General features: G+C 38.8%; 3 protein-coding genes across 4 annotated transcripts; 2 read left to right on the top strand and 1 right to left on the bottom strand.

Annotated features, from left to right (window-relative positions):
* Positions 1–50: 50 nt before the first annotated feature.
* Positions 51–7,311, bottom strand: utp25 (UTP25 small subunit processor component). 2 transcript variants are annotated; one of them, XM_038272169.1, is made up of 12 exons: positions 7,154–7,311; positions 6,150–6,189; positions 5,855–6,044; positions 5,550–5,774; positions 5,351–5,439; positions 3,336–3,746; positions 2,002–2,218; positions 1,718–1,920; positions 1,440–1,622; positions 853–962; positions 528–773; positions 51–455 (listed from the first exon to the last, which is right to left on the bottom strand). In XM_038272169.1, exons 1-12 carry the CDS (start codon positions 7,252–7,254, stop codon positions 203–205), a joined length of 2,268 nt encoding a protein of 755 aa, XP_038128097.1. In that variant the 5' UTR covers positions 7,255–7,311; the 3' UTR covers positions 51–202. The 2 variants fall into 2 exon arrangements, with proteins under 2 accessions (XP_038128097.1, XP_038128108.1); XM_038272180.1 differs by having other exon boundaries at positions 285–455; positions 577–773.
* A 2,937-nt stretch (positions 7,312–10,248) lies between these two features.
* grxcr1b (glutaredoxin and cysteine rich domain containing 1 b) lies at positions 10,249–12,898 on the top strand. Its single transcript, XM_038274373.1, has 2 exons — positions 10,249–10,964; positions 11,056–12,898. Exons 1-2 carry the CDS (start codon positions 10,560–10,562, stop codon positions 11,092–11,094), a joined length of 444 nt encoding a protein of 147 aa, XP_038130301.1. The 5' UTR covers positions 10,249–10,559; the 3' UTR covers positions 11,095–12,898.
* Positions 12,899–15,126: 2,228 nt separating this feature from the next.
* Positions 15,127–23,431, top strand: tmem151bb (transmembrane protein 151Bb). The gene is made up of 2 exons (XM_038272155.1): positions 15,127–15,625; positions 21,299–23,431. Exons 1-2 carry the CDS (start codon positions 15,548–15,550, stop codon positions 22,706–22,708), a joined length of 1,488 nt encoding a protein of 495 aa, XP_038128083.1. The 5' UTR covers positions 15,127–15,547; the 3' UTR covers positions 22,709–23,431.
* Positions 23,432–25,375: the final 1,944 nt, after the last annotated feature.

Below are 25,375 nucleotides of genomic sequence, written 5' to 3'. Positions count from 1 at the left end.
TAAGGAAAACATTTTCCTTTTCAATCAACAGATCATAACTGCTATGATGATTATGTTTTTAGAACATATGTTTTAATGGTCCCTTCAGCAACACATCAACAAATCCAATAAAACAATAAATACTTGCTATCAGAGGTTAACGAGTCACAATGTTTAACTAAAATTACAGTTTAATAAGCACATTTAATGCACTGCTATCTGTTCAGACTTTGTCCTCGGCTCCAGTGATAAAAAGGTGAACGTTTTTGTTGGAGTGCAGCATCTGTCCGGCTCGCTGGGCTCCGGAGATGGCAGCTAGCTTATGGGCATCGTAGCGGGAGTAGAGGGCGGTGCATGTCCAGCTGGCCTCCTCCCCCTGACCTCCTGCTGCCAGCATGTTGCACACTTCGCTGTAGAAGTGAGGGAAGGTGGGGAGTCCATAAAAGATCAGGTTCTTGATGCCCTTGATGGTATACCTGAACAAAGCAAGGATGACATGAGCAGATTGTTGCAGGAAGAATAAATACACAAACAAACAACAAACTGACCGCTTGTAGAAGTGGAAGCGCTCGGTGAAAAGCAGGAACTGCTTTTCACCTTTCAGGAAAAAATGCCTGGCTCGAGAAACCTCCGATTTGCTGGAATACTCGCAGACGGAGGTAAAGTTGATCTCCTCTTTCTTCATGTGGTTTCGCAGGCGGACATAGTCAAAGTAGGATGGGATGTAAATCAAAGTGTGGGACATGACAGAGTCCCTGTACTGAGGCAGCACTTTATCAATGAAGAACTGAAACCTTCAAGGAGAAGAAGAATATAGTGAGGGGTAGTCCTAGGAAAGGGAAGTCTCCAGAGCTTAAACAATAGACTGCATACCTTGCATCTTGATCCATGAAGCTTTCAGATGAAAACATTTGGAAAACATGAGGCAGCTGAACCAACACCTGGCATATGGAGCCTGTTTTTGGCATATTTTTTATGGTAACCTGTGTCAAAAGCAACAGAGAGGTCAAATAAATGACATAGGAGTCAATAACTGCTCTAAAAGATATGGTAAAAAAAAATATTTTCATAACATTCAAAGACTTCCAATGATTTCCCACTAAAAGATGGAGAAAACTGCATATGCTGTAGAAAAAAAAAAAGAGACATGAGAACCTGTAGCTTATTCCTTTGTTCATCACAGCTGGTGTTGAACTGATACCTGGAAAAAAATCAGACTCTTCCCTTGACTCACTTGTGTTCAAATATGCAAAAGGATTTATAATAAATAAATTTACAATAACTAAAATTGAAAAAACATTTTTTGTAATGAATGAATTTAAAAATTGCCTACTTTCTGCAACAAATTAATAATGTATTTATCTAAATGGAAACACCTGGATGTTACTGAATTTATCTTTCCAATAATTGTCAAATCCTCTTTTAGATGCATAGAGCAGTACGTATCTGTAAGGCCTCACCTGTCCTCTGTAGTTGGCACAGTGTTTAGTGAGGATGTTGTTGATCTGTGGATCCTGGATGGAGCTGAACACCAGCGTCTGTCTGTAGTGTCTAGCCCAGTTGTTCAGGTTCCACATCCTCACTCTGGAAAAGTCCACTCCATGGGAGTCCAGCGGCTGAAGGTTCATGTGTTTCATCACATGCTGGTAGAGAAGGGCAGGAAAGACAAACCTTAAAACTATTCTACATATAGTTATGCAAATGGACCACATCTTGAGTTAAGCTGAAATCCTCCTACCAACACATGCTCCCAGTTCTGCATGAGGAAGACATCAGTCTGATCCAGGACCAGCAGCTCGATGGACGACAGGAAGTCATAGTCCCTCTTACTCTCCCCTTTAGCCCCCAGCACCGTTCGAAGGCCAAGCGGAGACGCAATGATGATGTCTGAGGAGTAGAAGGGGGCGTACAGACGCACATTGCCCCTCACTATAGACACACCTGGCAAGGAGGGTAGAAGCAATCAGATAAGGGGTGAATGCTTTCATATACAGCCCTCCCCCCACCATTTTAATAACGTACCTATCCTGAAGTGATCGTCAACGTTCCCTGAGAAGATGGCGTGGTAATCATCAGGTCTGAGCAGGTTCGCTGGTTTCTCCTCCTCTGCCTCTCCAAACTCCTCCTTGAACTTCTTCTTGTTGCTCACCATGATCTTCTTGCCTTTGGTCTCCAGCAGGCTGACCAGAGTGTGGACCACTTGTAGAGCGCGTCCCCGAATGGGAACCAGAATCAGAACCTGGCACACAGTGATAGCAATCCTTACAAATCTTGCAGGTTTTCTGTGTTAACCTCTTAAAACCGACCTAATTTGGGGTAATCCTCGCTATTTTTGCATACCCAAATGGAAAAGGAAATAACCGAGGAACTGTAAGCCTAAATTACATGTGTGTTACATAATTTGAAAGCTAACACCTTTAAGTTTCTGAAAATATAAATGAAAATAGTGTGACTAAAACACAGCCTTAACTGCATCGGTTCAAACATGACTCAAAGTTGTTTTTTCTTCTTCTCGAAAATAATAGATCTTTTTTAACATGAGTAATAAAGACATGCTTGAGAAAAGGCATGTCTCATTGTATTGCATTTGTTCTACATCATGTCAACTACAACTGCAGAAAATTTCAGAGCTGTGGGGCTTTGAACTTCTGGTGTCACCAGCATCTATGCATATGTGTGTGTGTGTGTGTGTGTGTGTGTGTGTGTGTGTGTGTGTGTGTAGTGTGCTCTTTTAGCTAAAGTATATATTCATTAGGCTTTTATGCACAAAAATAAAACAAATTTTTGAACTGTAAAACGTTTTACATAAAAATATAAAACGTTTCATACAGAGAATAACTTGTTACTTAATTCAAATATAAAGTTAAGTGATGTGTGTGAAAAACTGTTGCACCCCTCACTCCTTCAAACAAACAATCAGATCCACCTCATCAGCTGCTTCTACTTGCTAATCTCAGCAGGAGGCGGACTGACAAGGAGGAGGGTCAAAGCAAAACCAATACATAAACAAATAAACAATAGCTCTACCATTCACATAACCTTAGCTCTTTAACATTAATAATTTTGCAAAAGATAAACGAATCTAATTCTTAATAGGCTCCAACATAACTACTCGGTGTGTTATTGGCTGACAGGCAAGGAGCTTGTGAGACTTCAGCTTCAGAGACTTCGGCTATCCCTGATTCAGTTCGAGTCATACAAAAATGCGGACAATTTGTCTCGTAGGTAGGAAGATGGTGTAAAAAAACAAAAAAACAAACATTGCATGCAAACGTTTAAGGAAGCAAGTCTTATTAGTAAGATGCTAAGCATTAGCTATGAGCAGCTAAATAAACCTCATGTGTTTGGTTGTTTACCTTTGGCCTGGTCAGTCCCTGGTCTCTGGGTTCGTCTTGTGGCTCAGCTCCAGGTTTAGTCTGTGTCTTCCGCTCTCTCAGCTGACTGTTATGGGCCAGCACTCTGGAGTTAGCCTTCAGGACGTGGTTGAGCACATGGAGGCAGTAAGCACTGCATACATATGGACCCTGCTTTACAGGGCATATATCTGGGTGGTACAGGTCCTTATAAGACATCATGAGGGCCAGCAGCTCCAGCTGCAGAGGGCTGATCTCCTCAGCCTGTCCTTTAGGGTTGACCGACTGGTTCAGACCCTTCCAGCTGCTCTCCAAAAGCTTATGGAAATCACTTAGGTTTGTGTCTTTATGAGGACCGATGGGGCCGAATCGCTCAACAGGATTGGTGCACAAAAGATTTCCCAATTTTGGCCACTATAAAACAAGAAAAAGAGCAGAGAAAGTTTACACACAATGCAGATAAGCTTAGTTAAATATATCAACAGTTTAAACTTTAAGCAAGAAATTCTATCAGGCTTAGTTTGCTTTTATACCCGCTTCCCTCAGTTGCAAACAACATCTTTTAAAGGGAGTTTATGTGATAGAGCTACAAATAATGAGTACATAACAGCGTTTTAACTAATAAAAATCTGTAGTATGCAGTTCTTATTTACAATGCTACCCTTAAATAAATTCCAGCTGTTCTGAGAAAGACTCAGAAGGCAACAGAAAAGTCACAAATAAAGATGGTCATAAAGCAATGTCCTAAGATCTGAACGTATAACAGAGCATTTATTAACAGTGTTAATAATGGATAAAGGCAACATCAACCTGCCTAAACCTGCTCATACACCTAAACAGAGCCAGCAGGAACAGTTTCTGCAGATCGTAGGTTTTAAGGAGTTTGTTCCTTAAAATTGGACAGCTGGAAATGGGCACCAGTAACCCTGCTTGGGATAAGCGTGATGGAAAATGGATGCATGGTTCCAAGGCCTTGAAGCATAGAAGCTAACTGCTGCATCCACCATTGCTTAGTTCTGGTCTTGGTTACATTATGGGTTTCCTCTACATGGTTGGTGAGAGCTGCTAAGAGTTGATGGATAAACTAAATACACCATGACCCTGGCAGGAAACCTATTAAAGTTTCACTTTCCATCAGGCATGCCCGAAATTGGTCCTCGAGGGCTGCTGTCCTGCAGGTTTTAGAGGTTTTCCTGCTTTAGAACAGCTGATTATGATGATTGCTGTTCAGCAACAGCCTGTTAGTCAACCATCAATGAAAAAGCAGAGAAACGTCTAAAACCTGCAGGAAATCAGCTTTTAGGGACGACTTTGGGCATGTCTGAATTAGATAGTTAAGAGCTCACACTGAGATATAAGGACCAGTGGAGCTTCCGGTGGCAGTTCTCTAAAGGATTTTTTTTTAACGTAAGCTAATATGTGATGTAAGAACAAAACAGCCAAACGGAAGGAGCATGATGAGCACCGAGAAGAAGAGGACAGAGACTTTTAAGTCTTCCGGAAGAAACCAACCTGATGAGGATGAATCAGGAAGATGTTCTGTTAGCCTTTTAGGTCATTTTATCAAACTAAACTTCATGTTATGGTACAAGTAGGTGAAGCTCTGATTTTAAGGAAATTCTCCTCTAAGTGACCAAGATACAAACAAACAGAAGAGTAAATAAACTGTTTATAACTATGGTTAACATTTGAAATGTGTGTCAACCAGAATGGATTTTGAGGTCGGGTTTGGAGAACTTCAGAAACGAAAGTTCTTGTTTCACCTTTTTGTATGTTGTTATATTAAAATTTTATCTGAACCAAAGGGTTGGAAACATTTAGTTTTGATCAGAACAGTCAAAGTCCTTGAGAGGCTAAAAAACACTGAAGATTATGCAGGGTTTTCATTTCACAGTTGAGCTCTACTTCATGTTGGTTAAGTTAGAAAATGGGAAAAAAACGCCAAATTGTATAAGTACATTTAAGGGTTTTTTTTAAATATAAATGCTAATTTTCTAACCGGGCGGTTATGTTTATACCGTGATCTGAGATTTGGATTTGCAGCCAGAGGTGATTTTACACACATCCTCTTCAGTAAGCTCTGTTTCCAGGTGGTCTAAAAACATGTCTGTAAAAAAAAAGAATTAAAAACAAAAAGTCAGATCTCATACAGACCAATACAAAACCTAAATGTTTCAATTTTTATAGAAGTCAATAAAGAATTTCCTCTGATTTCACCTTTACTGGTCTTCAGTTGTGCAGAGTTTTCATCCGTTTCTCCTTTTTCCATGAAGTTTGTCTCCAGACAGAATGCAGATTCATGCTCCTTGTCAACAAACTCTTTATCTCCTGCCACCTCCTCCTGCTCAGCAGCCTGCTCCTCTCCATCAGCCCCCTCCTCTTTATCTCCCGCCTCCTCTTCTCCATGTTCTCCTTCGTCCTCAGCTTCATTGCTGCCCTCTTCTGAAAATTTGAAACTCCAATTTAGTCAACTGCCAACAGTTGTAAAATATGTGTATAAAAAAACAAAACGAAGAAACAACCATCGCTTTCAAAGAGTAGCTCCTCCTCCTCCTCCTCATCACTGCTTTCATCCTCTTGGTTCTGGCGATTGGCGGTGGGTTCACCAAGGGTTGAAAGAAGCTTCTGATAGGCCGTTTGTTGCTCTGGTTCTTCCTCTTCTTCTCCATCCCTGATGTCAGGTTCTGAGTCGGACTGTTCTGGGCTTGATGGCTGCACCAAACAAAGGGAACAATTAAAACAAAACAACGAGGAGGCAAAGATGGTTACGCTTTTATGAAAACCATCTCCAAACAGAGCATCTCTCCACACACTCACCAGGTCCACAATCTGGGTCCTTTCAGGTCTTTCATTCACACTAAGGAGAAGCAAACAGTAAATCAAGCAGTATGTTACCAGATCTTATAGCACCTGATGCACAGACTTATGGACAAACGGATATATACACAGATGGAGATTTAACTGAAGAATACTGACCTTACCTGCGATCTGAGACATAACAGACCCCTTAGAGATTATCTCACCAACACATTGTTTTCTTTTGCATTTGTTATAATTGATCATTGCTTATATAGTTTAAAGACCAAAGACATGAGGTGATAGACAGAAATAAATGGGTGAAAGGACTAAAAGATGGATACATCTACAGATTAATGGACATGACATTTAGACCACAGGACATTGAATACATGGAAATATATGTTTAGAAATTCTCTATATTCTTGTCCTTTGCATATGGAGACATTAAAAGGACTTCAGTCACATTTTAGACAGAGTTTCTTTTTTTTAGACAGTCTGCACCTTTACAAACAGAGAGCATAGAGCGTGTTTGTTCCTGGAGGTTATCCAGTCAGAGAGGGGTAATAATACATTTAACACAATAATTAAAGGTCCTTATGTACTGATGTATGTATATATAATATATGTGATCTATTTTGGCAACAGAGACTAAGACAGCAACCACACAAACACATTATATATATATATATATATATATGTATATATATATATATATATATGTATATATATATATATATATATGTGTAAAAAAAAAAAAAAAAAAAATAGTGATGTTATTTCCTGCTAGCATTTTGGTGTCACTCCAAATTCGCATCTTTACTAAGAGACAAAAACATGCATATTATACAAATTACTAAAAAACAAACGCTATGATTTTTTCAGGTATTATTTGTCTAAGTTTACTGCAGAACCGCTCCATGAATTACCAACTAGTTTTAAGGTGAAAGGCGCCTGTGTAAACTGACATCAAAATCCAGCTCTTCTTTAGCAAAGAAAAGGCTTTTCTCTGATTTAAAGCTTACACATCGTGAAACGGGTGCTCCTCTCCAAACTCCTTCAGATGTTTCTTCTGTTTTTTGGACAAATTCGTGAAAAGCTGCTTTTTCTGCCGCCGCTTCCCCATGTTGTTATCACACGTGTGAAGCACGCAGCTTCTTCTGTGTTTGTTGTGCTTCAGTTTGCTTCTTCGTCGCCCCCCACAGGAGGAGAGGGGTACTGCAGGCCTGTTCCTGTCAGGAGGATGATTTGATTAGGCTGTTTATAATCACTTTTGTTTGTATTCTATTGTATTTATTAAGCAGTAGACATTTTTATTAAAAGTTAGCGATTTAGAGGCAGAAACAATCTATATGATACTTTGTCCAATATTCTGCTGGGAAGCGATAAACCCTGTCCTTCATCAGTAAGGTGCTTCTTACCCTAACATTGATGCAGAGCATCATGGGAAAAGGATTCTCTAATAGCGGTGGGTTATTTTTAGAAAATACTTCAGCAATGGTTTAGGGATCTATTGGCAAAATAGTTTGGGCTTAGTAGAAAGGGAACTTAATATTCCAGATAAATTGGTCCTAATCATATCCCCATTCTGTGTTTTCTCATTACTGTGCTAGGTGGCTTTAGTCTTATTATTTGTATAACTTTTTTTTACAATTAAGAAAAATGATGATTAATAATTCTTAATTTCAGGTGTTTAGAACTGATCCCAGCTAAGGGGTCTCTGTTTCCCCTCATTCCCTTTAAAAAGTGACTATATTTACTTAGTTAAGTTAAGATCTGGGATTTAAATCTAAGATTATAGACCAACTAATCATCTTACAGTGGCTCTTTAAAGGATTGGAAAGTAGCTATTATTGTCTTAGTGTCTCTAGTGGTTTGGGTTAATCAGTTTGATTGATTGATTGACTTTATTGATCTCACAGTGGAGAAATGTACTCGTTACATCGGCTCAACAGTCCAAAAGAAGAAGGTGCCAAAAGGAGGAAAAGATGCATGGGATATATACAGTATATAGAGTGCTAGGGTTATTGCACAAGCTATTAAATGGGTATTTATATAGATACTTCTATTTATAAAAACACTGTTTTCCCTTATGGTTAAGACCAGAGGTTCCAGTTTATAATGTTCTGATCTATGAACATACACTATATTGCCAAAAGTATTTACTTACCACATTTTTTTTTAATCAGGTGTTCCAATCATTTCCATGGCCACAAGTGTATAAAATTAATGATCTAGCCATGCAGACTGTTGTTACATACATTTTTTAAATAATGAATTTCTCAGGAGCTCAGAGAATTCCAAGGTGGGACTGTTTTAGGATGCCACCTTTCCAAAAAATCCAGTTTTGAATTTTCCTTGCACCTAAATATTCAACAGTCAACCGTCAGGTGTATCTTAAGAAAATGGAAGTGTTTGGGAACAACAACTCAGCAATGACAGAGCCAAATAACGGAGTCGGGTCACAGAAGCTGAAGCCCATAGTAGAAAGAGGTCGGCAATTTTCTGCAAAGTCAATCACTATACAAACATCATGTGGCCTTCAGATTAGCTCAAGAACTGCGTGCAGAGAGTTTCATGGAATATGTTTCCATGGTCGAGCAGCTGCACCCTCTGCACATCACCAACTGTTATGTAAAGTGTTTGATGCATTGGTGTGAGGCACGCCGCCACTGGACCCTAGAGCAGTGAAGACACATTCTCTGGAAGTGAATCTGGATATCTGATGGACGAGTCTGGCTGTGGAAGTGGCCAGGAGAACGTTACTTATCTGACTGCATTGTGCCAAGTGCAAAGCTTGGTTGGGGAAGGATTATGGTTTGGGGTTTATTTTTTTACAAGAGCTAGGCTTGGCCCCTTACTTCCAGTGAAAGAAACTCGGAGTGCTTCAGCATACAAAGACATTTTGGACAATTCCCTGGTCAATACTTTGTAGGAACAGTTCAGAGCTGGACCCTCTTTCTTCCAACATGAATGTGAACTAGTGAACAAAGTTGTTGATATCAATTGTCATTGACATAACAGGACAAAAACAACTCCCTTCTAAAGTCACACCCCAACAACAAAGTTTATAAAACGAAGTACCTGGCATTCAACTTCCTGTTGCCAGAGGCCTGCGCTAGTGAAAAGCCTAGACTAAGTGCTTCTCAGCTGAAAGCTACGCTGAGTAGCAACCAAAGATAGTGTTGGTGAGATGAAGCTTCATGAGGCAATTTGGACAAATTTCTTCATCAAACAGATTTCATGAATCTCCATGTGAACACGTCACCATCTACTGGCATGACTACAGTTAGCTAATGTTATCTGTGATGTTTGAAATTTCTTTCTTGTTTTCTTTTCTCATTTAAGTCCCTTTGAAGGGCAATGATGAGCAAAATGTAAGGTGTTAGTAATTTGTATTGAAAAATATATATTTTTTCCACAGTTTTTGGTTTAAATCTGCTTGGAAGTTATATTTCCAACAAACCTTTTGTTAAAACAACAGATTTAATTGGGAAGTGTTTTTACCTAATCTGTATTGGTAGATGAGCAAACCAATACAATTGGTTACTTTGGCCAAAATACTGGTTAAGTAGTATAGCAACTTTCAAAAGACATGACTGGGTCTCGAACCAGTAACCCTTTGCCCAATCATAGGCAAACTCTTAAAGCAGACACCACTATAACGACTTCTTGGAGGTCATCTTGATCTTGAGTTTTTACTTATTGCACTGTCCTTGGACAGGAATGAGAGGAAGTTCACTCTTTAGATGACAGGCAACCCCTGACATGGATTATATTAGGAAGCTTTGACACTATGAGCTCCAGCTTTTCTTCTCTAGACAAACCGTTTTCTGGATCTCATGAAATGATGAGAAGGAGGATACATCAGTGAAAGAAAAACATATTCCATTCCTCTGTTTTCTATGTTTGTAGCATCTACAGAACCTTATGGTCTGTCCTGTCCTTCATGTTGTTCTTCAACAGAAGCTGTTAATGTCTGTATAGATTAACTTTCTTGCCAGTTTTGTGGCTATCCTAACAGCAATTTTTTCTATTTTTTTTTAGCTTAATAACACAAAAAAGTAATTTTTTTACTCAGATAACTGGTGCTAAATGTTCGTGCAAAGATCAACTAAGGCCACCTGTTGGCTTCCCCTGACTTTGCAAGTTATCAGACCATAGAGGATCCGACACAAGGTGTGTGCTAACCTTGATCAATTATTGAACGCCTTCATATCATTTTACAGTCTGTCCATTTTAGCTGTTACCATGACACAGGCACATCTATTATTGAGTGTTTGGGAGCGTAAAAGTTGCACTCAAGAGTGTTTTTTTCAGTCCTTGGAGGATTCTTGTGTTGGATAAATGATTGAACCACCAATGACTTGGGCTGAAAGGGCCCCTTTTCTGAATGGGAAGTGATGTGTATAAGTGTGTTCTTGGACTTTGATGGATGGGCCAAAGCTGAAAGAAATGAGTGGTAAAACTGTCCGGTTCAGAGTCGCGTCTGCCAACAGTGGCCGTGTGCTGGCCGAGGTGTTCAAGGATGAAAGGACCTGGTGCAGCTCGGTTTCAGACTCTGCAGACTCGGATGGCACCGGCAGCACAGAGGCAGAGCAGGGAGGTCTGCCTCCGACCAGTGAGGCTAACAGGCACCTGAACGGCCTGGATGCTGCCATGGACGAAAACAACGGTGAGTCAGACAACCTGCTTCTGTATGCCAGTGCCAAGAGGGAGATGCTGTTCAGCAACAAGAGGGTCAATATCTGCAGTAAGAATGGGACCATCCGAGGGGTGAGGAACAAAGTGAGCGCAGGTCAAGTTCTTTTCAACAACCTCTCTAATATGTACTCTGTAAGTTGGTCTAACATTACATTCTTCTCATTTATGCCCATAAGTTTGTTTAACTCCATATGGAAATTACCTTTTTATTCTTTTATTAAAGGGTCGTCATCAGAGGAGGAGGCCCTGGGAAAAAGAGTGATGATTCATGTCCCCCTAAAACACCTTTGACACTTCTTAAGAGACTTATCAGACTTATCTGATGCCAAGAAAGGAGCCACTTTTGAGTTATTATTGTGGAATGTAAATTTTTAAACAAGATAAGAGAAATCAGCAGAATCAACTTTAAAAGAAAGTACATCAGTTTTCAACTCTAAGGTCTGTCTGGTTTTCATCAGTTTTTGCTTTCCTACATAAATGTCCAGGATGACATGCATACTATCTGTTTATTAGCAACTGAAAGCTAAAATGGGAAATCTGTAAGGGAATAAAAACAGAAAAACAAAGTAAACCCCCAGTTGCTTTATAGAGAAACTTTGGGTTATTCTTTTTCCCAACATTTCAGGCAGCTGGGCTCATGTTTGACTTTATATCTCCATCTCTCCTCCACAGCTCTTCAACAGTTGGCATCAGGTGTTTGTACTGATGTTTTTTTGTGGCTCTGTGCACCATGACAAAACTTCTCTCATTTGGTCTCATATGTACAGAGGATATTTTTCCTGCTTAATTTTCACCAGTCTTTAAAAAAAAAAAACAAAAAAAAACATTAATATTCTTCTTTTCTGTAGAATTAAGGAGTTCGATTTTTTGTAGAAGTCAGCCGAAGCATATCCAGATACATGGCCTGTGCTCTCCAGATCAGCACAATGACTACATTTCTGGATAGATAGAGATGTTGACACTGGTAATGAGGAAATGTGTTTAGCAGCACCTAATTACAAGTTTCCCTCCTAAAAACCTATGGAAGTATTGAGGATGTATGTTAATTTATGTTCCAAATGTATTGGTTAAAATCCTCAGATACAAAGAAATTCTTGATACTTTTAATCAGAGTAATAAAAGTATTCTTTTCTCAAATAAATCTTAACCTTATACATCTAACAATCAAACAGTGAGAAAACATTTTATGCTTTCAATGGGCTTTAATGGTTTTTCACTAATAAACCATACATTAATATTGACATATATTAATATTGATAATTGACAGCTGTGTTTTGTTCACTGATGTTTCATTGGACTAATGCTAGAACCTCTTTAAAGGTGTAATTTGTTTTAATACACTCTAATCTATAGATGAAAAGGAAGAATTGTTTTTCTTTTATGAATTCTCTTCATCTTTATGATGCTATGTACATATATTCATACCCGAAAAGGATTGAGAGATAAACAGATATTCCAGTAATCACCATCTCCACTACCTGAAGAGTCATTATATTGGTCATAATATTAATATTGCTAAATAATAACTCAACATATATTATTTTCTGGAAGTTGAACAATGTATCCACATATTTTGAGTGATATGAATATTTCATAAAAGTTGTTATTTCCAAAGACTTTTAAACCTTTTAAAACTTTTGTTTCATTCGGTTATTTTTTAAATGTATCTAAATTCTTCTCAAGGCTTTTCACTCAGCAAACAGCTCCGACGTATAACAAGTTGCATTTATCAAATCAGTTTGATCTGATGCAGAGGCTTTTAATAAAAAAAACAGAAGGCCTTTTTTGTATTTTACTGTGCTCTTTTGTAAAATGTGACCAGGGGGTCATGAGACTTTGTCATACAGGATCTAGTTGATCTGTGAAATGATTTTATAAACATTTTGTAATCATGCTGGATAAATGTAAAAATGTATTTTAGATTGCTTAGAGTTTCCACTGGTTTAGTTAGGTGATTTATTTTCCAAAACACACATTAAGTTCATGTAAACCGATGTTGTCAAAAGGTCTGTTTTAGAAATGCATTGTTTGAATGAGTAATTACAATTAAAATTTGGTATAAAAAATAAAAGAGCAAGAAGATTAAGTTTCTTGTCATTAATTTTTAGCATTCTTTTATAATCAAATTAAAAAGAACCCACCAGTTAAAATACATCGATCAGAATATTTTCTTTACACAGATGGCCAATAAATTCCTGTTTTGATCAAAACATGATAGGAAAATAAGTACAGCTACTAGAAAGACATTTTCAAACTATCGTGTTGAATTTCATTTTGCTCTTTACTGCATTTAGAAAATGTCTAAAAATTTGATCATTCAGCTATTAAATGTCTTTCTCGTTTCTGTATAACCTGTGATAATAGGAGGCTCATTTTGAGGGATTATAAGAAAAGACATTCCAAAAAAAAACCTACAAATCCTAAACATGTGGCTGCAACCTCCTATTTGATTCTTTTAATGCAAAGGAGCAATGGATGATCTCTAAAGTCATCCTCTTATCTTTGCCCTACTGAAAAAAAGAAATGATTTAGGTACTTGAATCTCTCCTTCTCTTGGTCTGTGCTTGATGTTTGAGACATATAATGATGATTACTCTTGTAAAATGGATAAACACACATTCTTAATCTTGAGTATTTCTCAACATTCATAAGGAATTAATTAAAACAGCAGAAGAAGCCAGGAACTAAGCACGAACGAGGGGATCGGTCACTGAGATGAATTTTGCACCAAAGGAAGAGAGTTCAAAAGTTATCTTCCAGCTTCAGCTAATCCATCAATCAGGCTCTAAATCTGGGTGCAGTGATAGCTTTAGACCTGAACCTTCATAAAGACAGTGACAAAGTCGGTGTTCTAACTTTAGGATTAAAGGACTAATGATTCAGTAAGGCTTTGAAAAACTAGTTCATGCGTTCATCTTTAGTAGAATTGATTACTGCAATGGCGTGTTGACAGATCTGCCTAAAAAAGTGAATGAGACAGTTGATCCAGAATGCTGCTGCCTGCGTCCTCACTAAGTGGGGGACATCAGCCCAGTTCTCGGCTGTTACCTTAACTTGTTTTCTTTTCTTTTTAACTAAATGAACTGCAGCTAAGTGGGGATGTGAACAGAGGTCAGAAAAAATGATTTATGGACACATAATGAAAATTAAATAGAAAATTATTTTAAAAAACTAATCAAATGTGAATTTTAACTAGTACAATTAATAAAAAACAACAATAATTTAAAAGTGTGAACCAAATGAAACAAAATGTGCAATAAAGCCAAAATCCTCAAATAAAGGTCCTTCAATAATAACTCAACAACCCCAACCCCATCCCCACCACCACAACCTACACCATCGTAGCATCTCCAGACTTCCGGCATCACATTAACGCAGAGCCTACTGTGTATGTAGTATACAACTATATACTGTATGTTGCATATAGTATATTGTATGTCTTATATTGTATATAGCTTTGTCAGAGTGGGGGTGGAGGTTTGACAGGACTCAAATGCAGAACAAAGCTTGAGGTGGTTACTTAAAGGTTTTAATGATAAAAGTTTAACATGAGCAAAAATCCAAAAATATAAATCCACAAAAAATCCCAAAAATCTCAAAAGCAAGAATACTCACAACAAGAACGGTGCAAAGTAATGATCACAAACCAGCAAAGAGTGACTGAACAGGAGGAAATTATATGGGAGAGAGAAACGAAGACCAGGGTAATTAGCAGATTGGGAGCAGGTGTGAACAGAGTCAAGAAGAGAGCTAGGGAAAAGGAGACTGACACATGAGGGCAAACAGGAAATATCTAAGAACTCAAATACAATCAAAAATACCTAGAACAAAACAATCTAAATAAGACCAAAGAAAACTCAAAATAAAAATGGACTAAACCAAAACCATGACAGCTATAGATTCTGCATTCTGTATGTATATCTATTTTGTCTGCAGCATCAACCAAGTCAAATTCCTTGGCAATAAACTTTATTCTGATTCTGATGTTAGTAATAGTTAGGTTAGGGTAAAGGTCTTGGTTAGGTAATATAAAATGAATGCAAGTCAATGAAATGTCCCCCTAAGTCACAAAAACAAGCTGGAGTACCGGGAGAGAACACAGACATGCATGAGGAGAACATTCCATGCAGAAATAACCCAACTGCCTTGATCTTTCCGAGATCTTTTAATAATTTCAGCAATAACAATCAAAACGCGTAACATTCATAATGAATGCATGTCTGTGTAGCGATTTTTTTCTATTACTGAAATCAGTCTAAATGTATTTATATTAAGCTGCACCTGTAATAGGTGAATCAAACTGGATCAGAGATGGGGATGGGCGTTCCCTTTAAGTCGCGGATTTATGCAACATCATCCCACCTGCCTCAGCTGCAGGCAGCCGTGGACATCGGACCCCACGCACCGTGGATCCAGAGCGGGCCCCGAGGGACAAGGCACCATACGTTGGTAATGACGACCAGCTAATCCTGCATCATCTCCCATCATGTCACTGCGGCACTAACAACTGAGGCGGGATGCTGCAGGAACACCTCCTCCTCCTCCTCTCCATCCTCCTCCTCCCTGCCTCCACAGGAGCGCTGTTGTTTTGGACTCTCCTGTCGCTGATGTCCGATGCAGAGACTCGTATGGGATGAAAGACTGCAGAGGAAGATAAAAAAGCAGCGAAATCCCTCTTTGGTTCCTCTCCACGCCTTGTATTGTTGTCGGTCACCATGTCTCCCCCAGCCTCTGCTGCGACAGCCAGTGAAAGCAGCACCACCACCGTCTATGAGGAGGACACCAGGGAGGAGGTGAGAGTCTGTTTTAAACCGTTTTAATGAGCTTTTGGGGCTTATATAGCATATGCATTATCTACAACCTGCAGATGTATCCATGAATATTTGTTAAATCGACTGGTTTCCATCAGTGGAAAAGAGTGTAGGTATTCAAGTACAACATACACCTGCATGTCACCTGTTATTTGCTGATGAAGGCCTGTTGTTTCTCAAAAACTACAGTATGATCATTAAACTCACATTGCATTTGTGCATCCTTTTTGTCCAGGTATCTTACTTCAGAAAAAACAAAGTGCACTCTGTTATGCACAAGTATTTAAAACTAATAGATTATTTAATTTATTTTTGTTTCATTGGGATTTAATGATAGATTAAATTCCAAAGAAAAGTTTTTTTTTAGGGCAATGGCTTAGTCAGTGTGTCAAATAGCAGATTCTCAATTGGATTTAGGTTGAGGCTTTAACTAGCCCATTCTACACCATTTCATTGCATCTGGTTTAAACCTCCAGGTCAGTATTATAATATTATAATATTAATATTATACGCTCAGACAAATGAGCAGTAACTGATTGGTCACTTTAATCTATTTCTTTCTTCTTTTTGTTTTACCTTTACCGTTTTATTTCAACAATGATTTAAACTACCTTTAACCTCAGTTGTGTTGCGACAGGTTCCCAGTTTTAGAGGTGTACTGATTGTTTTCTGGCCGACAACAGATTTTCAGAAAGCCTGACATCCTGATTCTAATTTTGACCGATACTGGTATTTTATTATAGTTTTATAAGCTCACAACTCACTCTAAATGTTTCAATCTGATTTAATGGAAGAAAAAAAACTACCTGTGAAACAATAAACACTGATTTTAAGTGCAAAGGATAGAGCTTTAGAATGAACGAAAAGTAATGAGCAATGACATTGGTTGTTGCAGTCAGTTTTGCATCTAAAATCAGTCCACTGCTCATAATTAAAGGAAAAGTCCGGTCAGCAAGGAATAATCAATGGATTATTAGCGATGCCTTAAGACTAATACGTTTGTGGTGATCGAATGAATTTAGCGTTAATCAGTGAAAAAATAAAAATAGTAATTTTCATCGTGATCACTGAGTCTGGAAGCGGGCATTTTTCCCCAAATATAGTAACAACTCACTCCTCACATTTTCATGCAGTGACATCACGGTGCGGTAAGCCGAGCGCCATTTTCCTGCTTTACAAGCAAAATCAAGGGAAGCTACTAGATACATCTGCAATCAATAACAATAATTTAACATTTTGAGAGGACTTCACCATTGAAATTCGCGAGAGCTATAGTAAAACTGACAATGCCCACATGATGGCATTTGGATTTTGTAATACATCACTAAAAGAGAAAAAAAATAATTATTTATTTCACCTTTCCGATTCCTGATCCTCCAAGGACGGGTTTGTCATTGGATTTCCAACTTGGAGAGGGAGGATTTGCGATCGAACTTCAGGCCAGAGAAAAAACATAATATGTAGCCAACATTTCGAAGAAGAATGTTTTCAAGATGACTTGGATTATAGCGCTTTGTGAAAAACACCAGATACAGCACTGGGACTTGATCAACAGCCGATACCGCACCGTGACGTCACAAATCGGTAGGTGTAGTGTTCTTTGACAAACATTGATGTCTCCAGTAAAGCACAGTCAAATGAAAACTTTTCATTAAAAACACATATCATTTATTGAACAGTATGTAATAATTTATTTCTAATTAAAATACTTTCAGAAGTTTGTATTCTGAATATGGTTGGACATTCGACATTTCCTTAAGAAACTCATGGCCAAATAGTTTTTGTAACCAAATCAATTAAGAAATCAATCAATCCACCAATAAGTCAGTCATCTGAAAATGTTCACGTCCGGAATAAAGATTTGGTATAAAAAAATAAGCAAATTAAGATGACTTTTTCAGAATATACATTTTTTGTGGTCCAAAAAATCTGGTTTATGTTGACACCTGGTTTGAATGTAACCCAGACTTTATAGAAAGCGATGATAAGATTGAGGGCCAACATGATCTCTGGAATAAGTTCTAGATCTGACCAGAGGTTTCGTCAAAGTGATTGCTTCTAGAGCAAGTGTAGAGTGGTGAGGTAACCGTGGACAGATTCTCAAACCACCTCAGCTTCTTGGCCTTATCTCTAGGACAGAGGAAGCTCATTTTAGGCTCTTTAATCCAGAACTCGTGGATAAACCCGTGAACGGATAGCTTTGGTTTTTAGCTCAGCCTCTTTTTTTCACCATGACAGATTGGAGCAGCACCTCCATTACTGCAGACAAAGCCTCAATCCCTTCATCTCTTCCCCACTACATCCTGCCACCACTCATGAATAAGATGGCATGAATACTACTGATGAGGAATTAATTCCTCTGATTAAGTTGTGTTGTAGCAAAGACAAAATTATAACCTGCTGAGGAGAACGGCTCTACCGTACCAGGACTGTGAGAGAGACTAGAAAAAAGAAACATTGTGGTAATCGGTAAACTAAAGGAGTGCAGTAAAAGATTTACAGAGAAAAAAAACCCATGAAAATATCTAAAACGAACCATAAACAAAAGGATAAAACATTAAAAGGTCACAAAAATAAACATATGTTATATCTCAGTGGTCACTTTGACCCGTGCCTTCAGGTCTGCCCTTTTTCAAAGAGCTTCAACAAGTATTGCAAACAATCCTCTGGGGCTTAATGTTTTGCTGCATTCACTTCCCTTATTTGACAAGACATTAATCAGGCTAGAAAGATTTAAGTACACACAGAAAGTTGACTGGGGCTGGGAATCGAACCCGGGACAGATAAACGGAGGAGTGATGGCCTCCAAATATGCTTGTGCAAATACGGAGACATAGGGCCATTTAATTCAATTAAAATTTAAAAATACCTCATTAATTATTAAGGAATATTAAATGTTTCAGTAAACATGTCACTCTAAATTTTTATTTGACAAGTTGTTTTACGTGTTGATAGCTGAAGGCAGGAAGGATCTTTTGTTTTGGTTTGTTTTGCTTCGCATCTGGAGAAGCCTCTTTCTGAAGACAGCCACAAAGCGCTTCGCCAGCTATCTGTTATCAGCTTTTTGTCTATTTTTCACTCACCCAAATGTCTGCAAAGTCATCTGAGTATTTATATGGATAACAGGACTCCGTCTGGTGCTGGAAGTCAGAAGTGTACAGTGTAAAATGGTGAGAGTACCGTCCCCTGTGGTGCTACTAATTAATCACTTCATTATACAGTTGACCATTCAGTCTTGCAAATTATGGCGTAATTGTTAGGTATTCTTTGAAGCAGGTGTATGATGGCATATTCAACTCCAAAGCGTTAAGTGGGGGTTCTGATAGTTGCTTGTTTTTCTTGCTCAGCTGGACCATGAGTTGGCAGGAATTTGCATGTTTTCCAAGCCACGCTCTTTTGTTTGGGCCACTTTATAAGCATGGAACTCAACGCTACTCCAGACATTTTGAATTGAGAGCGCTTTCTGGATGGGAAGCGAAATGTCTTCAACCTTGGAAAACAAAGTCTAATGGTTTGCTTTTTACTTTTTGGAAGAGTTGGAGGGAGGTCTCCCACGTCACTAGAACTGTCTCCTGGCTAAAGTTGAAGAGGTGCTATAGAATCCCACAGAGCTGCTCTGCACAGGCCTTCAGGACTCTGGGGCTGACGCCATCAGGCCGTGGTGACTTAATGTGATTCAGTCTCTCTAATTGCCTTCTCACTTGACTTCTAGTGACAGGGAGTTGGAAGAGGGATGAAGCAGCCCAATTTTCCAACTTTCTTACATGACAGAGGTGGAAGTTGAAACATTTGAGTTATAAGAGGAAAGCTTTGGGTCAAAGGAGGGCAGGATTTCCATTTGATTTTGGGCAGGAGACCACATCCCAACTAAAGAGGCTCCATTCGATTGTAAAAGTAGGTGACAATGTATGCTGCTTGGGTCAGTGAATTCATTGTCATATTCAAGAAACCAGATTAAGATTAACTGAGCTTAAGGACAGGAAGCATCATCCTGTTTGAAGTATCCATCATAGCAGATGAGTGTAATTTAGTTATTAAGGGTTGAATATGATTGTCAACAATACTTAGATTCAGTATTTAAATTACGGTATGTATTATTTATCAAAGGTAATAAGTATCAATGCTTTTTAAAATGTGGTTTATACCTTGTTTGCTTATTCTCTGTAAAACAGTGTGGTTTTCTGCTACTTTAGCCAGTCTGCTCTATTTTGTAAAGCAATAAGAGTTGGTAGCCCAGAAACATGCCCATTCTTCTCTAACGTCTGTCGTAAACAAAGCATAACCATATAACCGCTATTCACTAGATATATTGTCTTCTTTTGGTCTGTTTTCTTTAAACCTTAGGTGGTTGTCAGTGTTGGGTAAGTTACTTTAAAAATGTAATCCGTTACATTCACAAGTTACCTTGTTTAAAATGTAATTGTAGTGTAACTTTTTCAATTATTTTTAAAAAGTAAGGTAACTAATTACTTTTGATTACTTTTTGATTACTTTAAGGTTTTAATGAGTATTGACCCATGTTCAACATTTAATTTTTGAGAACTGAATGTGAACCTTAAAAAAGCACTAAGCTGAGAGGGAACTGCTGACAGGCAATCACAGGATGTCCATAAGAATAGATGCCAGCACCAGGCATGTAAGATTTTCTCAGACTCCTCTCATCGGGCCATACTCTTTTCTGTTCCTCCCCCAGGCTCTACCATTTACGCAGTTTGCAGACTAACACAAGCAGGTTCAGAAACCACTTCTTTCCTACAGCGGTCATAGACATCGATAAACGTTTGTCATGCATCAACACCAAACAGTCAAATATTAGTAAATCAATACGCTTCGTCTATCAGTGAGTTGCACTTACCTCTAAATGCTTCCTCTTGTTTGACATAGATCGCTTCGACGAGGACAAGTTCTTGATAGCCGGCAAACACTTCTTGCACTGCACGGTTAAATTTGAGCCATTTTCACAGATGTAAACGAAATGCTCCTTAAATTTCCAGTGCTGGACGGCTGTCATTTTTGATGCGCTGCTTGAGCTGAAATAGAACCGTCTGCTCGCTTGCTGTTCCTCAAGGAGGCTCCACCAACACAGGATGGATCATCAGAGTGGCAAATATGATAAAGACAAGGAGCCGTAGCGGGAAACGGCAATACAGGGCGCGAAGCAATAAAAATATCATTACATTTTTCGCAAAGGGTTTTCTTTATATTTAAAAAAAAATTTAACAAAATTTGTAATTTTTAATATTTTCGGAAGTAACTGTAACTGAATTACATATTTTCTCATTGTAACTGTAACGAATTACAGTTACTCTTTTTTTGTAATTAAATTACGTAACGTCGTTACATGTAATCCGTTACTCCCCAACACTGGTGGTTGTACATGAAAATCCCAGTAGATGACACATTTTGAGGTTGTTTATTAGTGTAATCCACTTTCTTCAGCATTCAGAACTTCTCCAAGTCACTGTCATCAGGCCTAGAAGTCTAAATATGTTGCCTTGCAGTCGGGTCTTTATGTGATTCTTCTTGTGTTCACAAGCAGCAGAACAGAGCTCCCTAATAGTGTGACCAGTAGATGTATAACATACAGAAATTTGAAACAGATATTAATATTTTACCCCACGCCTCTGTTTAATGTTTTTTTTTTTCTTTTTACAGCAAAGACCCCTGAAGCAATCACTGAGCAAGTCTTTATTTCGTGAGAGTTTCTGGAAATGCCTGCTCCTGTCTGTTCTCATGTACGGCTGCATGGGAGCTATGGTCTGGTGCCACGTCACCAAGGTGACCAGGCTCACCTTTGACAGCGCCTTCAAAGGGAAGTCCATGATGTACCACGACAGCCCTTGCTCTGATGGATACATCTACATCCCCCTCGCCCTGTTGGGTATGCTCTACCTGGTGTATTTAGTGGAGTGCTGGCACTGCCACGTGAAGAATGAGCTCCAGCACAAAGTGGATGTTGAGAGTATCTTTGAGCGCATCCAAAGGATGCAGCAAGCAAAGCCATGCATCTGGTGGAAGGCCATCAGCTACCACTATGTGCGCCGAACTCGACAGGTAACTCGCTATCGAAACGGAGACGCTTATACTAGCACTCAGGTGTACCATGAGCGCGTCAACACCCACGTGGCCGAGGCTGAATTCGACTACGGTCACTGCGGTGTCAAAGATGTTTCCAAACAGCTTCTGGGCCTGGAGAAGTGTCCTCTCACTAAGATGAGATTTACCAAGTGCTTTAGTTTTGCCAACGTGGAGTCTGAGAACTCATACCTGACTCAAAGAGCCAGGTTTTTTACCGACAATGAGGGCCTGGACGACTACATGGAAGCCAGAGAGGGCATGCACCTGAAAAACATCGACCTAAAGGAGTACGTCATGGTGCTGACCGACCCGGAGCACCACCCCTGGTATCTGTCCCAGTATGTGTTCTGGTTTGCTTCCTTCCTCACTTTCTCCTGGCCTCTCCGGGTCTTCACTGAATACCGCACTGCTTATGTTCACTATCGTGTTGAAAAGCTTTTCGGGCAAGATTACCTTCCTGTTACCCCGTGTGACGATCGGCCATATTGGCGCCGCATCCCCCGTGTCAACACCATTGACAGTACAGAGCTGGAGTGGCATATTCGCTCAAACCAGCAGCTGGTTCCCAGTTACTCAGAGGCCGGCCTAATGGATCTGGCCCAGTGTCCAAACAGCTTCAGCGGGATCCGTCAGAACTGTGAGCGCTGCCACCGGGCCATCAGCTGCTCCTCTGTGTTCTCCAGGAGCGCTCTCAGCATCTGTACCGGCGCCAGCTCCCGCATCCCATTCAGTGGCAGTCGCTTCTCTCTAGCTCGCCGTTACGGCTCCCAGCGAAGCTGCCTCTGGAGGAGCGGCAGCTTGGATGACCAAGAGAGCCCCAGCGAAAACACCCGGTGCCTGTCAGAGCGCCTCGCCACGGACGACGAGGAGCCTCCACACTACGACGACGCTCTATGCTACCCAGTGCTCATTGTCCACTGTAGCGAGAACTGCCACAATCACAGATCTTTCCACAGAAACGGCTCCTGCGTGGAAACGTCCTTATGAGAAATACATTGACACCTCTGTAGCATGCATTCACAATGAATAACAGAAAAATGACTGAGTTCTCATTACGTAAACCGCCAAAGCAATAAGAGCGGTCCGCTGGCGTACAGTAGAAGAAAGAGGAAAACTAAATCAGATCAACTTCCAATGGCAACCAAGGAGACAAAGACTGTTACACTGTCATCACCATATCTAAGATTTGAACACAACATATGAAGCCTAAACCTTCAGTTACCTCATAAGGCGGTTGAGATAACTCCAGTCATGTTTCCTCATAGATGGATAGGAGGGGGTGAATTTGACTTGCAGCTACAGCAATAACAGTGACAACACCAAATGAGGAAAATCCAGTAAAGACAATGTTTATGCTCATCACAGAGATGCTGATCAATAAAAAAAAGTTCCAAAATCACCAAGACAACTTATCACTTAGAGATAAAGCATTTCTCATTCTTCTAAAGTGCTGTAATTCATGTTGTAAATCATCATCATCATCATCGGTTTTCCAGAAAGCCTTTTACATCCAGACAACATTTCGTTGTTGAGCAGCTAAATGCAATAACACAAACCTCTCCTGTAAATCACAATCATCCATATTCAAACAGAAATACATAGTCAGAATAATTTTTGTTCTAATTATATTTTCTGCTGCCTACTGCCACGACTGAAGCTGACAACTTGTGCTACTAACCAATCAGGTGGACAAAAAAGACAACAAAACAATGGTTTACCAAAAAACCATCAGCACATTTGAGCAGATGGATGTTATCTGTGAGCCAAATCTAAGCATGGTGGAAAGATCTTAACAAGATGAAAGCCATGTCTCACATTGCATGATCTCCTACTGCTAAGACACTGTGTTAAGAAACCATAAAATGTACATGAATGTAAACCACCAGCATTATTAACTGTATGTCCATTCTGTGTGCATAGTGAATGAATAATACTCCATTTCCTACATGTAAAATGGGTATTTTACAGTCTGATATAACAAGAAAAACAAAGATGCACTATAGTGGTGCGGATGGAAACTTTTTTTCAGTGTTTCAGTGGGTTTTACAAACTGTTTATGCAAAAAAAACATCAATGCACTTACATTAAGACATGCAAAAATCAACAAATCATACAATATGGATTAAACAAACCATCTTATACAGATATATTGTATGCATTCTACTACATAACAGCTTGTTCTTTCATTGTTTTAAATAATGTAGGGACATCAGTATTATGCATATGATGCAACTAGACACTATAACCCGTAGTGGAGCAGAATGTTGATGAAAATTATTTACACACACACACAAAAGAAGTAAATATTCTAAATTGGCAGTGTTGATATAATAAAGTGGGCTGTATTTATGAAACAGATTCTCTTGTCCAGTATATTTGAATTTGAAATAAGGTCAGCAAATGAAAACTGCAATAAATGTCCGGGACTCTCCCGTTGTGTGGTTATAAATAATTCTGGTGCTTTTATTGACCGGTGGGTAATTTAAGACTTGTTTTTTTCTTTTATCCTCCAGATGGTTGTATGCATCAACTTAAAAAAAAAAAAAAAAAAAAAAAAAAAAAAAAAACCCACCTTGACTTACTTTAACAGCTTAAAAAACATTCATTTGAAAGCAATCACTGAACCAATTTTTTGGAAGAATAATGGAAAAGGAAACCAGTCAAGGAAAAAAATCCAGGGTTCTCAAATACCATCATGGTATTTGAGTTTAAAAAATAAAAACACAATTCAGATTATTTTTATTTGTTTCTAACAGGCAAAAAAAAAACAGTGGCTTTGTATATTTTTGTGAAAGTTTGGGGTTTAATTGTGCAATATATTTGTACGCAGAAATCAAATTTCCAGTATTCAATATTCCACCAAACATCTACCTCAAATTTCAAGACAGTTCCTGTCACTTTAAAGGGCTCAGACAGCTGCAATAATTAACTTTTTTAAATTCATTTTTTGTGTGTCTCTTACATTCTACACATATATTCACCAACCTCTGTAAGCATTAGTGAACAGGTGCCTTCAAAATAATAAAAACAAAGAAAAACAATTGTATTGCAAATAGTAGACTGTTAATGAACACAGTGTTTAGCTGATCATACTGGTTTTCCAGTTACCGACTAGAAAATGTCATTAAAAAAATCTATGTTCCTACTTAAGAGGTAAAGAAGTAGCCACAGGCTTCTGCTAGTTAACTGTGGTTTCATCCATACAATATTAATAGTTAGGGATGCACGATATAATCGGCCCCCTATCGGTATCGGCCTGTATCGGCCTTAAAACTGAATATCGGACATCGGCCACCCCACCGATATTTAACCCGATATTTGATCAGCTTCTGAGTTTCTAAAGTCTAAAAAAAAAATTAAAAAATACTACTTCTTCTTCTTCCTCAAAAACTTCTTTTTTAAAGACTTAAAAACTTCTAAAGACAAGGGAAAAAATATTGATACATTAAAATATCACAATATCTTCATATGCTGATATATTGCCATTTAAAAACACCATATCAATCTCTTTTACTAATGAAATATTGCTATATGTCATCGTTATGCTACGAAATCCCCCGAAAATTCACGAAATTTTGCCATATTTTTATATGCTGATATATTGACGCGGTATTGAATTTGCAAAATATCGCGAGAGTTTGTAACAGAACGATG

The sequence above is a fragment of the Cyprinodon tularosa genome, unplaced genomic scaffold (genome assembly GCF_016077235.1).
Source record: "Cyprinodon tularosa strain WSP-4 unplaced genomic scaffold, ASM1607723v1 ctg120, whole genome shotgun sequence".
Taxonomy (NCBI): Eukaryota; Metazoa; Chordata; class Actinopteri; order Cyprinodontiformes; family Cyprinodontidae; genus Cyprinodon; species Cyprinodon tularosa.
The sequence above is the reverse complement of the archived record's forward strand: the minus strand, read 5'-3'. Positions and strand labels throughout refer to the sequence as shown.

What these genes read in the sequence shown, in the direction of transcription:
- utp25 (XM_038272169.1), bottom strand. Translation starts at nt 7,254, where the DNA reads ATGGGGAAGCGGCGGCAGAAAAAGCAGCTTTTCACGAATTTGTCCAAA. An exon ending in ACAACTGAAGACCAGTAAAG is followed by an intron (nt 5,440 to 5,549) that starts GTGAAATCAGAG and finishes TTTTTTTTACAG; the next exon opens with ACATGTTTTTAGACCACCTG. An exon ending in AGGGACTGACCAGGCCAAAG is followed by an intron (nt 2,219 to 3,335) that starts GTAAACAACCAA and finishes ACTGTGTGCCAG; the next exon opens with GTTCTGATTCTGGTTCCCAT.
- grxcr1b (XM_038274373.1), top strand. Translation starts at nt 10,560, where the DNA reads ATGGATGGGCCAAAGCTGAAAGAAATGAGTGGTAAAACTGTCCGGTTC. An exon ending in ACCTCTCTAATATGTACTCT is followed by an intron (nt 10,965 to 11,055) that starts GTAAGTTGGTCT and finishes CTTTTATTAAAG; the next exon opens with GGTCGTCATCAGAGGAGGAG.
- tmem151bb (XM_038272155.1), top strand. Translation starts at nt 15,548, where the DNA reads ATGTCTCCCCCAGCCTCTGCTGCGACAGCCAGTGAAAGCAGCACCACC. An exon ending in AGGAGGACACCAGGGAGGAG is followed by an intron (nt 15,626 to 21,298) that starts GTGAGAGTCTGT and finishes TTCTTTTTACAG; the next exon opens with CAAAGACCCCTGAAGCAATC.